Source organism: Acanthaster planci, linkage group LG11 (assembly GCF_054643075.1).
Source record: "Acanthaster planci isolate LZ-2023a linkage group LG11, COTS_SCS, whole genome shotgun sequence".
NCBI classification, from domain to species: domain Eukaryota; kingdom Metazoa; phylum Echinodermata; class Asteroidea; order Valvatida; family Acanthasteridae; genus Acanthaster; species Acanthaster planci.
In genome coordinates, this window is record NC_141787.1 from 9,006,653 (window position 1) to 9,021,840 (window position 15,188).

General features: G+C 40.7%; 2 protein-coding genes across 2 annotated transcripts; both read right to left on the reverse strand.

Moving 5' to 3' along the window:
- Positions 1 to 14: 14 nt before the first annotated feature.
- Positions 15 to 3,485, reverse strand: LOC110983858 (allatostatin-A receptor-like). The gene has a single exon (XM_022243474.2). It carries the CDS (start codon positions 1,646 to 1,648, stop codon positions 683 to 685), a length of 966 nt encoding a protein of 321 aa, XP_022099166.2. The 5' UTR covers positions 1,649 to 3,485; the 3' UTR covers positions 15 to 682.
- A 138-nt stretch (positions 3,486 to 3,623) lies between these two features.
- On the reverse strand, positions 3,624 to 10,808 carry exosc2 (exosome component 2). Its single transcript, XM_022243475.2, has 8 exons — positions 10,650 to 10,808; positions 9,148 to 9,249; positions 8,573 to 8,618; positions 7,300 to 7,455; positions 6,592 to 6,660; positions 5,874 to 6,050; positions 5,116 to 5,244; positions 3,624 to 4,444 (listed from the first exon to the last, which is right to left on the reverse strand). The coding sequence occupies exons 1-8, from the start codon at positions 10,760 to 10,762 to the stop codon at positions 4,367 to 4,369; spliced, it is 870 nt and encodes a 289-aa protein (XP_022099167.1). The 5' UTR covers positions 10,763 to 10,808; the 3' UTR covers positions 3,624 to 4,366.
- Positions 10,809 to 15,188: the final 4,380 nt, after the last annotated feature.

Below are 15,188 nucleotides of genomic sequence, written 5' to 3' on the forward strand. Positions count from 1 at the left end.
AGATTGTGAATTCATTTTTCAGTATCAAGTACCACACATTGTCAAAAAAAATTACAAAATCAAATATCTCAATATTATCACTGACGTCCACATAAAAAGATATCGTCAGACCATAGGCCATTAAAATACTTTTAATTGGTACCACCATCCACCTTTACAACACTCAAAAATAGCAGTGCCATAAAAATTAGCATTACTCTGACACTTATGCATTTCCCAACTCTACAGAATCGTGATGACTGAGTATGAAAGGTAGTGGATTAACATGTCAAAACCTTTCCTGAGGACACTTGACAATTTTAAACAGATGTGGGTAACCACCATTTGGATGCCCAGACATTTATCTCTGATGACATTATAGACAATCACAAATTAGGAGAAAAATGCTCTCTAAAGAAAATAAAGGCTTGTTTTTCTTCTTTTAACTTTACAAATTGTGAGCAATCAAGTTGCCTTTCAGTTAAATGAAGGTAGGAGGCAGCTTGCACAAAAACAAAAAAATCAAGGACCAAATGACTTGCCACTGTAATCTTGTGTACATGTATTTTAATGATTTACATGTGAATATCTTTGTTTTATTCATTTGGTTTACATAATCACAGCTGTCAAAGAGCCCTTTTTGCAGTCCAACTTTGTGTTGTACATTTTTAGAAAGAGACCAGTCAGTGTATCTTGATTGTGCTTAGGCGCGATCGTTGTGACTTCGGGCTACTGTTGGTAACTCATTCTTGGGGCTGGGTGTAAGTTTCCGGCAACAGGGTTTTAGCACAACTCTGACACCAGTCTGGAACTGTTTGTACTTGAAGGCGTAGATGACGGGATTTATGCAACAATTCAGCTGGACTAGTGCCACTGAGAAGAAGTAAAAAGTGCCACTCATTTCGGGCAGAAACCCGAAATTGAACATGAGGAATGCAATCTGATTGGGAGACCAGCAGATGGCGTACGTCACAAAGACAGTGAAGAGGGTTTTCAGCGTGTTACGTCGGGCGCGAAGCAGGGAGCCGCTCACACACTCCCCTCTCTGGGCACTTGCTGGCCGGGTGTGGACCAACATGGAGGCTTTCTTGAGCTTAACAGCGATATGGACATAACAGGCTGTCATGAAAATCAACGGCATCAGATATTCGACAAGAAAGGCAACAACTCCCCACACCATGCTCGCTGCCGCCGACAGGTGGGCGTACACGCAGGCACGATCAACTATTTGGTAGTAGAGGCTGTTGGTCACTTTGTAGCCAACTGCTAACAACCAAACGGCACTCAGCAACACTGTCGCCTGTTTCCTGCCAAAATACGTCACATATTTGAATGGGAACACAATGGCGACGTAGCGCTCTAGCGTTAGCGCGACGAGATTCAGAGTAGAGGTGGTGTAAAGAACCCAGAGAATGACTTTTGAGTGCCAAATGTAACACTGGGCAGTGGCCACCACGGTGTTGCTGTGCAGAACTGCCGGTGCTTTGACTTCGGTGTAAAGAATCATGAACAGCGAGCCAAGGAAATCAGCAAGCGCCTGGTTGAAGATGAACGCATTGGTCACGGTCCTCATGGCCGGTACCCTACCTATGACGGCGCAGACGACAGAGTTACCCAAGACGCCAGCACTCCCAATAGCTATTTGCAGAAATCGGAGACGAGCATCCATCTGAACGATGTTTCGGTGTTCTGAGAGGTTAGGCTGAGATAACGCTTATGAAATAGTGCAGCGGCAAGGCAATATCATCAGCTCTCTACATGGACACTCCGCAAAATGCCTATGATTACACAGCCTAGGGTATACAAAACTAAAATTTGTTTGTTGTAGCGTGCGTAATTTCTCCTTTTATAAGACTGCAAATGCGCATTTTCAGCAGAATGTCTAGCCTTAAGGAAATTTCAAATGCACCCATGTGTAAACATGCTCTCAGTATATTCAAAAGCTGGGAGTGACTCGTTGTGCTTATCATAACTTGACAAATTTTGTAGGCTCTTCTCTCTTTGTCCAAAAATGACAACCGATTTTCAAAGGATGTTTTTTTTATTCAGTGCACTCTTTTGTTTAGCAGGAGTGCAGTGTCCCGATGCTTCTGGCTAAGAAATTAATTTTGAAAGCCTCACCTTTGAGAAGAACTTTTAATGAAAATATCCAAGCTTATATCCAAACATTTTGGAAGAACTGCCCCGTCATTAAAGTACCATGACCACCACAAGTGGTAAAGACAATGCATTTCACATGTAAGTGCTGATAATTAAAGATGAAATTGACCTTTCTTCTGCCGCAAAATTATCACCAAAGATGGGGAGTGGCACAGAGAATTGTGATCAATGAGGACTTTTCAGCACATATTCTCAGTTTAATACACTTCCATGTGGAATCTGGCCGACAAATTCAGTTACTGAATTGTGCAGTATAACTCAACTCACAATACGGTGACGCAGTGCAATGCAAGTCCTGGCCCCTCAAAATGCGAACTCATTGCAGGTACTGTGCAAATATTAATGAAGATTGTGAATGTTTACCCAATACAACGGAAAAGCAACCAGATTTCATTGGAGTTTAAATTTCATGTGATCAAGCATAAGATCAACCATTTCAGACTGACTTGATTTCATATTCTACAGTTTGTATTTCCTAGTTCCGCTCAGTGTTGTAACGAGTCACTAAATTTGGTGACTCGAATCCAGTCGAGTCATTTTAACATTGTGACGCAAGTCAACTCGAGTCAGGTCAAGAAGTCGAGTCACTGTGTAGTCGAGTCAAGTACCAAGCTCGAGTCAATTTGACTCACAAATTTTGGATCAGAATATAATAAAAATGCAACTACATGCACATGTAAGTTATTTTTTGGTATGCTTTCCATGCATGAAGGCAGAAAAAAGACAGGCGCGCTGTGCCACATACTATGTATTACATCCTGTACGACGTATTCTCAATCGCTATAAGAGCAGCACCGTGAGTCCAATCTCAAATATTTTTTTTTCACCCCAAAAAATTATGCTTTTTATTTTGCTGAGACTTGAGTCTTATAAGCTTGTACATATAAGCTTGTTGAGTCTCCATGAGAGAATCACAAGTCAAGTCATGGTCACAAAGACTCCAGTCATTTACCCGTCAGGACTCGAGTCAAGCCATTGACTTGAGTCATTACAACTCTGGTTCTATTTCATGTTGTCTAACAAAGCATGGCACAAATAATCCATGGAAAGAATGGTGCTGATCTTTGACCGTGATTATTCATCTTTCTTGCGGATGGTACTCATTTGTGAATTCAAGTTATCACTTTCCATACAGATGAAACCAGTACAGCCACCATTCTCTTAAGTGAAATGATCACCAAAGACAAACATAAATGTCTGCAGACCAGACATTAATCATCGATGACGTGAGCATATACCAACAGCTCCGAAAAAGAGCTTTTGGTAGTGGTAGGGTCCAAGGGAAAAGGACGTTATGAGGCAGAGTATCGAGAAGTTACGTGTTACGCATTGCTGTCGCTGCTGAAGTCCTTGTACTAGACAGTGGGTTGTCACTGGTATTGCTGTGACTCCATGTTTAGAGTGTTGACTAGCCAATGGGTTCTCAAGTTTTGAACACGACACCAGGAATTACTGTGTGAATAAATATACTTGGACGCATCAGAAACGAGTTCAAAATGCCAGAATTTATTGTTTGAAGGGGAGATAAGTTAAATACTTCAAAATAACACGGTTCTCACAGACTCTGGAAACCAAATTCCATGACTTCTGGAATTTCAAGGACTTAAATTATGACAATTTCCATGACGTTTAACGTTATTTTGCCAAGTTGTTTTCTGTTGTGAACTGAAGACGGCCATAGCCATTACTTCAGACTGACAAAGAAAGCCTAGAAATGTATCGTTACATGTATTCCATTATTATACTAAAAGTGGTCCATCAAAAATAACCCTTGCACGATTTTGATTTCCATGACTTTTTCCCTCTGACGGCCGGATTCCAAAACACCCATTTTTCCCCCACATTTCCACGACTTTCCAAGACAACTTTTTTCCCCAGGATTTTCTGTGACCACGGAAATCCTGCTGAAAATGTGGGGTATGAAGCCATGTCTGGCAAGTTGTGTGTTAGTCATTCGGGTGGACTACCGCACTTATTAGAATTCCTATCTCAGTGACCCCCGTCCTCTCTGTATTCTCATCCTGTCCATGGAGTGTGTCTGTCCTGTCTATGGAGTGTGTCTGCAAGTCTATCTGTAGCTATGTTGGGAGGACGGAGGGCAAGTTCTCCCCTCCCTCAAAAAAACATATCCATATTTTTCCCTTTTTCAAAGTAATCCAAAGCATTGAACCTTTGAAATGCCCCCCCCCCAACATGATGAGGATACTCCACTGTGGCTGGGCGTGTGCTACGTTTCTTGCTCCAGTCTCTGCCTGGTGTCTTCCACAACCTCCTCCATGACCTCTGGTTTCAGGAGTTCCTCAAGCTGCGGTTTGCATACAAGCAGAAATTATTATGCTCAAACCAAATAAAAGATGATGTTATTACGTCTGCCCTAAATACCGAAAGGCAGTGCAAGTTCAAGATAACGGTAAATCTGATCGGAAATTGTGACAAGTGTAGAACTTTTTTTTTTTTTTTTAACCATCTTTATTGAGGGTAACCCATCCAGTAGGAGCTGATCATTTGGGGCTCTCATTAAAAAAGAGAAAAAATTGACAATTTGGAAGTTCAAGAGCTCTCAAATACCTTCAGAACAAGACGAACTTCCACACAACTTAATTCTGTAATTAGTGACCTCCTCCATAAAAATAAACCAAAGTCAATAGGTCACTTTGGAATTCATGGCCTTTGAAAGAATCCTGCACAATATATATCTGAAGAAACCTTCCACATTTTTCACCAGCATAATGCCCAGTAGCATAAGGAAACCAAACGGTGTGATACTTTAAAACAAAAAGCAAAGTTTACTCTTTCCTGTACAAATTAAAGCTCAAACGTGTTTCAGGCAACTTCTGACTCATATGCACAGGGCCAGTCACATTTTCTAAACATCTTACTTCAGCTTTGATACCTATTTTCCCACATTCAGCCAAAATATGAAGATCTGCGTCATTGAGAGAGAATCTGATCAAACAGACCACGTTTTCCACTCACTGTGTATTTTAGTGATGCCTCATAGGTGTACAGAATGCTTGTGTCGTACAGCATCATGCGATGCTCAGCTAATCCCACAATGCAGTTCCTCAGTCGGGAAATCACCTCTCTATCAGAGAGTAGAACAGGCTGGAAATAAAAGAAGGGGGAAAAATGTAATTCTTTAAAATTACTTTAAAATGCATAATTCACATAAACTCATTTGATGTCTTTCACTAAGGACAGCTGCATGGTAAAGTGCTCTCAGTACAAATTGGAATTCTCTTCCAGATTAAGGAGTTCCATAACCCACGGCACGTACATGTATTCAAAGGCTCTAATAAATGCGGTCATTTCCAACACTGAGGCAGATGAAATTTTACATTTTATTACATTATAGCCAACTCTCATATTCTCATAGAAAACTGTGTGCAATTCAAAGCATTTCAGACACTAAGCTGATGATGCCAATTTGAGGTAAGATGGTACCAAATTGTGAGAGGGTCATCGGTGCATACACTATAATAAGCAAACTTGCCCATGTGAGGATACAATGGGTTTGTGCCCATTCAGATGAAAACTGGGCAAGCGCATAAGGTCTGCGCCAGACACCTGCGAACTAGTACAGTATGTGCACAAAGTGTGTCTCACTGACACCTCAAAGTCTTTTAAATTTAATAGAAAGTTCAACCTGTGAACATACCCACTATCACTTCATAAATTACTATCAGTAGGTGTGGAAAAGGCACCGATCATGTGCTTCCCCAGATTATACCCACCTCCAGATTCTGAACGAAGCCCCCGCCCTCCTCTTCCTCCACTCCTGCGATGGGGCTGATCCAGATGTAGCCGTTGTTGCCCAGGATGATGCTGGCTCCGCACGTCAGGTTGTGGAAGTGCGTCTTGCGTCGTTTGACCAGGGAGGGTGAGACAGTCACCAGGATTCCCTGGCAGAGCTTTCACAAAAGACAACAGGCAAACAGTATGATCAGCAATGGTTCCTCCATAAAAACACCCTAAATTATTTTGGTGAAAATTTAAGAGTATGAAGATAAGAAATGAACCTTCTTTGTGCTACCAGAAAAATGTGACCATCACAGTGGTAGACAGTGTTTATATGGAACAACAGTACTTAAAGTAAAGGTAGGGTTTGTAACAAAAATTTGGAAGACATAAAGTGATACAAAAATGCTTTAAAAGGAATAACTTGAATGGTATGTTGCTTAAAAGCAGTTCCAAGACATCAATAACTTGACAGCATTGTCCTCAGCATTAAACAAGCTGTTGCCCGAATGTAAATGTTTTAGTGAAACCTCACCATCCACTTGAAAATAACCCTTTAAGCATGTGTGTATGTTGTCCCACTGGCCTTCAAACTTGCAATGGCTAATGAGTGGGCTTAATGTACTGAAATAAATGATATTCAGTGAAAGAAAAGCAGGTTTAGAAAGAGCATAGATGATTTGATAATCCCTCAAGATCAACAAGCTGTGTCACCTTGCCGTATTTCAGGCTTCTTGTGTGAAGTGACAGAGCCCCATCACTATAAACTTGCTGCACTTCGGCCTGGATATGTTTATTAAGGACAGTGAAAATGACTTCGATGAACCTTCCACTGTTTCAGCATTGTTCCAAAAACAGGTGTCCTCTGGAACAGACATGGAATGTGATAACATATTTCTGAGAAAAAGTTTCACAAGATCTACACATACTGAAGTTTACATGCTTCGGTCAAATACTCTCAAAGACCTTTAAAAACCAAACAAGGTTTATTTACGTTTTCGAAAATAAAATGGCAAAGTACTTTTCAGACTCTTGGCCTCACATTACACATACAAAATATTCAACTTAAGTCTTCCTCTAATATTAAAATTACCCACATCTGATTGAGTCTTCCCATTAACACTGGACTCGAGTCAACTCAATCAGTCTTTCTGATCAACCTCCCTCGGTGGTTGATCAGAAAGGCTGCAGATCAAAATTCCTTTGTAGTGCGAGAACCAAATGGCATGTTCTGTGTGCACACATGTATTAACATTGCAACATCCTGCAGAACTACGTGGAGAGCTTTTGGATGATCTAGCTGAGCCAGGTTGCGTATTGGTGTGAAATTTCATTAAAAAGTCTTGACTACAACGCTCAACATTAACCTGGAAAGTCACTTCAAGTGCAACTCTCTTGTACGGGTCAAAGTTCAAAGGATACACTGATGAGGTCACCCTCAGCCAGGTATTCCCTCATCATCAGTTCATCCTCTGCCGACCTCCTTCTCAGCTCTCCACCAGGTAAGTTGACAGCGGACAACATCAGGACAGAGTTCAGCCGCGAGTTGGTGTCCACCCTCCATTTCTTCTGACCGACCTGGACAAATGATCAATGACATGGGCTTCAATCCTGTTACCCTTCTCGAAGCACCCATTTGGTCAAAATGTTCAAATTACACCCAAGCAACACAGACAGGACTGGCAAAATGCATTTCTTTGTCTTTAACTTTCGTTTTTTGAAACCCACGAATGTAGAAATTGATTGAAGAAATAAATCAAACCTCCAGCCATGCACTCGTCATCACATACAAGACACTGCAAGACATCCCCTGTCGTGTTCTGTTTCAGCATGCACAGTCATTGCAATGCTCAGCAATTTGGATGATTCCATACTTAAATTAAATATGCATGCATGTATACAATGCTTGGCAAATGAGAATGCCCCTTTGAAAATATGCACAGGGAGTTAACTCCCTTCTTGTTTCTATTATGTACATGCATGTAGGAAACTACACTACTCAAACAAAGTTAAGGACCACTTTTTATTTGGTGTATACTTTTTTTATGAGATATTTTTCTACTGAAAATACCCCAATACAACTGTCCTGAATGATCCGAAACACGCTGTAATCAATTCACAATCGCGACAAACAAAAAAGGAAAGAACTAGATCCCACTAATTCCTCGGAAAAAAATGACAAGTTATGAAAAAAGAGGTCCTTAACTAATTTTGAGTAGTAGTATATTCAAGTCCTACACAATCCTCCACTGAGCTGGAAATTATCCAGGGGTGTCATGTTCAGTGCTACAGTTTATACATGTTTATGTAAAAGTGGTTGAGCTTGCGGTAATTCCTCATTCCTCCAAAATCTTCCACAACCATTTGGAGCTGTAGGATCCAGGAGGGCTAATGTGAAAGCTCTACATGCAGTTGTGGGCCTCTAAAATGCAGTTGTCCATGAGGTGAAAACGTACCATCCAGTGACACAAGCAGTCAAGATAACCTTTCCCGATTACGTTGCTCACAACTACAATTCCGATGCTATTTTGAATTTGCCCGTATAAATGCATCCTGAGGGGACAGCATCTAGATCATGTTCAACTTACAAGATCTTCAATATATGAAATATGATGTATATTTTATTCCTTAGGAACAAATGCATCTCTTGCAGTAAAGCATATTATTTTAGGCATACATATCCATCAATATTTACCTCTGTTATTCGACCAATGACCACGTCTCCAACCTCACCATTGTACCTATGTGTACAGAGAAAAAATATTCAATTTAAAGATTTATTGCGTGTCCTTTTGTACCATTCCCGATTCAAAAGATAAGCGGAACATTTTGCCAAGTTTTGAAGACTAAGATCATGTTCTACCATTAACCAGTAGATCTAATTTCAAAAAAGACCGAAAACGTGGAAAATCTTAAAGTTGTAAACTCTTATGAATCAGAAACAAATTCATTTTTGGTAAATTAAGAAATTGTGTTAACTAAACTGAATTATACCGTACGTGTACACAAACTTTTCTTTTTCCAAGTGATGCACCAACTTCAAGTACGTGTACTTGAAGACTCAGAAACATTGAAATGAGAAACAGTTAAATTTTAGAGGTGAGAGAAAAACACCAGAGAAATATTCTGGGTAAAATCCTAGGGATGAGGTAGGGACTGAAAACCTAATCCACCTGTGGACCAAGCCAGGAATCGAACCCGGACCACAGAGGTGTAAGAAGGGGAAAGAAGAACTACGCCAACCTGACCCCCCCCAACCCAACTCCTGACCTTGTCTTAAGTGGCTTGACACAGATGAGTTTATTGACTGTTTCCACAACACCAGCGACTGAGGCATGGAGCTTGTCTTCTTCCATGTATGTTCCATGTCCCCTGCATGGCCAATGAAATTGTTTGACATGGTACCAGTATTCATGAGTAAAAATGACACTTTGTGAGTATTGAACTTGAAATGGGCAATGGGGCAGCGCAGACATCTGGGATTCTCCAAAAATGGCAGGTAGCAACCAAACCGCACCGATGAAAACAACGACAATGGCGATGTACACCCCCAGAACTGTGAAGTCCGAAGTCCGCCCCACTCCCATGAATCTTCGTGGGAGTGGGGCGGACGTCAGATCCCACAGTTCTTTTAGTGGGAGTGGGGCGGATGTCGGACCCCACAGTTCTGGGGGTATGATAGGCAATGTACGCGCACAAGCCAGTCAGAGGATCAGGTTACACAATCATTTCTTTGATCAGTAAGGACACATATGCTCTTTGCAGAACTTTGTTTTCATCAGCAAGGTGTGGTTGCTACCTGCCATTTTGTGAACGTCTGGGATGTCAGCGCTGCCCTATAATACTTAACTGCAATTAGAAAAGGGCAGTGGACATAATCACAGATCAGGGAGGAGGCAACTAACAGAACATGAACTCCCGCCATTTATCATTGTTTTCTTACAAAAGAGAGATAGGCCTACACTGTACATTCAGGCCCATAAAGAAAGGGAAATAGTCTAAGGGTGAAATTTAAAAAAATTTTACATGTACAGCACAGCTGGGCTGACTGATCAAGCAAAGAAGAGTGATCGTGCAGATCGAGCCATCGCACTCAAAAACTCTCCATGCATGGTATGCATGACCTAAGTTATAAATGATGACGCGCAGCGTGGTTTATATGGTTAGGGACATGTATAAATGAGTGAGGGCGCTGTTTATTTGGGAACTCATTTTCTTACATAGGAAACTGTGATTAAAATTTGTCTTATTCCACAGGCTGTAGTGTAGCTCCTCTATTTAATTTCAATTTCAAAATTTTTGAAATTTCAAGCAAAGCCAGCATTTAATTCATTGAAAAAAGGCATGAATAAGAACAAACATTTTATGGAAATGTGAATTTTAAGCTTTTCAGTCAAAATCCACACTCAATCCACACTTTCATTTGTGTACAAAAAATCAGTTTGCTCTGAATTACCAGACATGAGAGATTACACACGTACATGTACAAAACATCGCAAAATATCCCCGTTTCAAATCAATTTTTCTTTGCTTTGTAGAGTCCAATGGAATCCAAATTTACATCTAAATCTTTCTTATGGCATCCTCTCCCAGATCGCTTTTTATAGTAACAAGTTATAATGTTACAGGTAACATTCAACATGTTCACCATGGTTGACGCGCAGCCAACATAGCCAAGCTATAGCCTAAGAGTAAGACTTTATAAGCCCTACAAAAACCGTGATTTTGCGACTGTACGGAAGTTGTATTTGCGTTTACACAATCACGCTCACCTCATGAAATCAGTGTCAGACGTTATAACATCTCCTGGAGTCACAAGACGCTTTGGTTCTGGAAAATTTTTGCCACATTTTCGTTTTCTTGCCGATCTGATGTAAGTCGCCATATTGGAGCGCGCCACCTACCGTTAATGAGATAATGTCACCTCGCGGATCAGTTTTACGCCGCGCCGAGGGACGAACCACGGACGTATATAAAAAAAACCTGGACTTGCAACGCCTTTGTATGAAAAAGAAGCCAACCAGCGGCCATTTTACCGAGCCGAAGGCGTGGGTTGGCTCCCTACTATTGACGTCAGGAAGAACAAAGGCGGGCATTACCAGGAAAGCTTTGTATTCGGCTCCGTAAAAGGGCTGCGAGTGGATTCAATGACTCTATAAGCTGATTAAGGGCATTGCGAGTCCAGATTTTATTATACACGTCCGTGGGATGAACACGGCATTTTGTATTTTAGGCCTATTATCCTCCAGCATGATTATTGCCCCGGAATTGTCGTAAACAAAATAAAATGTACGATTTCAATTCAAATCCAATTTTATTTAATTGCTCAGTTTTTTCAGAGCAAAATTCTGTGCGGTATAACTTGGTCATTAATGATTTTGTTATCTACGTAAATATGAACAACCCGAACAATTCTCTGAAATTGCCAAATGGTTAAGCTCGTGGTTATCAGATCGTCAGACAGTGGGTTCGAATCCCACCGGTGACTTTTATTTTCCCAAAGCTTGCTGTCAGCCAGTAGCTATAAAAGACTCTAATTCACCCCCGCCAAATACCAACAGTACCTTAGCCCACGGGATAAGCTCTTCTACTGGGACTGTCCGCGAAGTCCAGGTGAGCGCCTTAGTACAGGTTCGAGACGTATGGCCGGCTTAGGGGCTTGTCTCGTTTCCTTCCTTGCATGGTCGCTCGAACTCATTTCAGAGTTAAATGGATGGGCAGGGAGGAACCCCGAGATCCCAGAAGAGTCCTATATGGAAGCCGGTAACTGCGATTCCTTGCGAATTTCAGGAGTCCGTGCACCTGAATGCTTGGTCAACACCACATAACTTTTATATTTTTCCCTCACTTATTTTTTATTTTTTTTTTTTCAATTTCGTGAGCGCAAAACTCTCCAGGCAATTTTCTGGGTTAAATACAGGGATCACTTATTTATTCATAATCTTAATTTCTTAAATGTTCGACAATAAAACCGATTTCAACCGTGTTGGGGTCCATTTTTGCGTAGTGATCTCAATCGGAAATACAGCAACGTATCTGTATAGTGAATTTTTATTATTGACGGTGCAAGAGAAACAGATCAAGGGGCGGCATAGTCTTGCAACACTTGCCTCCTTATTTCATTGATGGAAAAACATTTAGTACAATTTCTCTTGCTTTCAACTGCAGAATCACTTGATATTTTCAAACAGAAGTCCTCACAAAAGACATGCATGTCCCACTTGTATTGGATTAATCTTTTTGCGTCACACCAACAGATCTGCTCCCCCAAATACAAGCACAAAACTGGTCAAACAAAAGCAAAACAAACAAACAATCCCTATAGTTGTTTGAATTTCAACAACAGAAAATGACAGAGAATCCATGGATGTCGAATCAGTAAAGATTTTGGTTTTACCCTAATCACGTCCCAAACGCTGTATACAGCCTCTGTATCACGGCGCACTCCATTCAGTTTTGTTTTTATCTCCACGTAACCAATGTTACATTTGATTTTGGCAAGACCGAAACTTCATGTTGTCATTTATATCTAGAGCCTCACTGGCCCTAAATTTTATATCAGTATTCGAGTTACAAAAAGGGACAAGGGGAAAAAAGTCACCCAAGTTACTTGCTCAAGAATATGTCTCTTTTCAAACTCAAATAGAACACCACCAAAATTTACCTGCCATTTCTCAAAACTTACGAAAATATCAAATGCAAGTATTGACCATTCCGTATTTCCCTAGGTGCTGTGCATGAAAACGGCATGATGAAACACCGTGTTTGAAGTTACGATGAACTCCTGCAAAACAGTTGTGATTGTACACACACAACACAAAGTTAGCGCATATCTTCCTTTTTCTTTAACTCGTGTACAATTTGTCTAAAATGTACCTTTTTATTCAACTGCCGACCTTGAGAATCAAAACCTTGACTTAACACTGGCTTCAGTGTACACAGACTGACGTATGTGAAATGGCATAAATGATGACGTGTCTTGTGATTGTTAAATAAAATGTAACTTGGATAAAGATGCAAGATGACTTGTCAAAGAAGATATTAGATTTTGACCATCTGAATTTCCAACTTTTTATTTCAATGACAGCTACAATTAAATTGTTTTCATGTAAACCCTCAAAATGCCCCTTCCTGTCTCAATTAACCTTGCTTTCAACTTTTGTTTCACTATTTTCAAAGGGCGCTCCAATTTATGCCTGTTTTGTTTTCACGGTAACGAGCATTCCCATATTCAAGTACAACAGCCATGCTTTCCCAGTTAGGGTTGGGGCAAGGGTTACGATAATAGGGTTGGGGTTAGGGACAGGGTTGGGGTTACAGATAGGGATAGGGTAAGGGTTAGGGTTGGGGTTGTGGTTAGGGTTAGGTTCAGTGATATATAGGTTTGTGGCTAGGGTTAGGGTTGGGGTTAGTGTTAGGGTTAGGGTACGGGTAAGGGTTAGGGGTAGGGGTAGGGTAAGGGTTAGGATTGTGGTTGTGGTTAGGGTTAGGTTTAGTGATATGTAGGTTTGTGGTTAGGGTTAGGTCTAGGGGTAGTCTAATAGGGTTAGGGTAAGGGTTACCGGTAGGGTTAGGGGTAGGGTTAGGGATAGGGTAAGGGTTAGGATTGGGGTTGTGGTTAGGGTTAGTGATATATAGGTTTCTGGTTAGGGCTAGGGTTAGGGTAAGGGTTAGAGTAAGGGTTAAGGGTTAGGGTTAGGTTCAGCGATATATAAGTTTGTGGTTAGGGTTAGGGTTAGAGTAATAGGGTTGGGGTTAGGGATAGGGTTAGGGTTACAGATAGGGTTAGGGGTAGGGTTAGGGATAGGGTAAGGGTTAGGATTGGGGTTGTGGTCAGATTTAGGTTTAGTGATATATAGGTTTCTGGTTAGGGTTAGGGATATATATGTTTGTGGTTAGGGTTAGGGACAGTAGGGTGAGGGATATTCTTAGCGTTGGGGTTAGGATAGTGTGAGTGTTGGTGACTGGGTTAGAAAAAGGGACAGTTTGGGCTATATATCCACATCAAGATTTGACACAACTGAAAATACGACAACTCAAGTCAACATATTAAAAATATATTATAAAAATGACAGAAACAGTGCTCACTTTTCAAGTAAAGAGGCTCGACTCACAGGGCAAAATATCTGAATAACTAAACCATGTATCAGATCCACCACACAACTGAACATTTTAGTCCTATTTATCAGAACTGTTGGTGTTCCCGATTCACTCCCAACCCTGGAAAAAATGGCCTGTGTGATACCATTAAGGTTGCATCCCGCGAAATGATCGTATTTCTGCGTGCGAGCTCATTGATGTTTTGTGATCCCACGGGATTTTTACAATAAAACATGCCATAATCAGCAGGGATCACAGAAACATTTTTATAAATCCCGAATTTTGGACTGGTAGTTTCTAGTTCGGGTTATTTCTTTCACAAAAAGCCCGAAATTGCAGGCCTATTTGAAGACAATCAGAGCTGGGCGAACAGTTTCTTGCTGTAGAGAAAGAGAAAGCTGCTTTTGAGTTGACGTTTAATTAAATTTTCAAATTTATGACGTGGTTTGGAAATACAGGTTTTCACACTGCAAGCTCTTTACCTTCTCAGCGCTTAAAATCCACTGCTTTTTGACTACATTAGCATAGGCTGCTTCAGTCGTGAATTAAATTAATGTATAAGTCCATGCCACATCATCCAAAGCTGTATTCTCCTTTTTTGTAACTGTAGGCTGTGATGAAAGCTAATAAAGCCAAGTGCAAGGCAGATAAGGCCGCGTCTGCTGTTCACTGAGGATGCTGTAGGTGATGTCAGACGATTGGATGCATGAACTCAGTTAGGCAATATTTTTTTTCAAATTAAGAACCAGTTTCTGTGGTTATTTTTTTAAAGTTCATATCAAATTCAGGCTTTGCATGGACAAATCTGAAGGTGAAGTCATTACGTGTATATGTTATTTGGAAAATTTAGTGACATTATCGTGACATCAAAAATTCTAGAAATTTCATCAAAGACAACATTGGATAATCACGAAAATTGCTGCATAGGTAGCACTCTACCCAGAATGCTACCGTAAATATATATAAGTCGTCGCTTGTAGTTATTTGATTACGTCACGCTGAAAAATGTCTCTGCCGCTTATACGCCGTGCGGCATATTGGCAAACTTTGAAGCCCTTTTTTAAGTCACAAATTTAAACGCCGCCCCAGGCCATGCGTACCATGTGAAGGTGGCTCAGTCATTTAAAGAGATTTAAAGGATATATTTATCTCAGTATCTTAGGAATTAAGTGCCTCATCTGATAAAATGTTATAGGTTGACTGTTGCATTC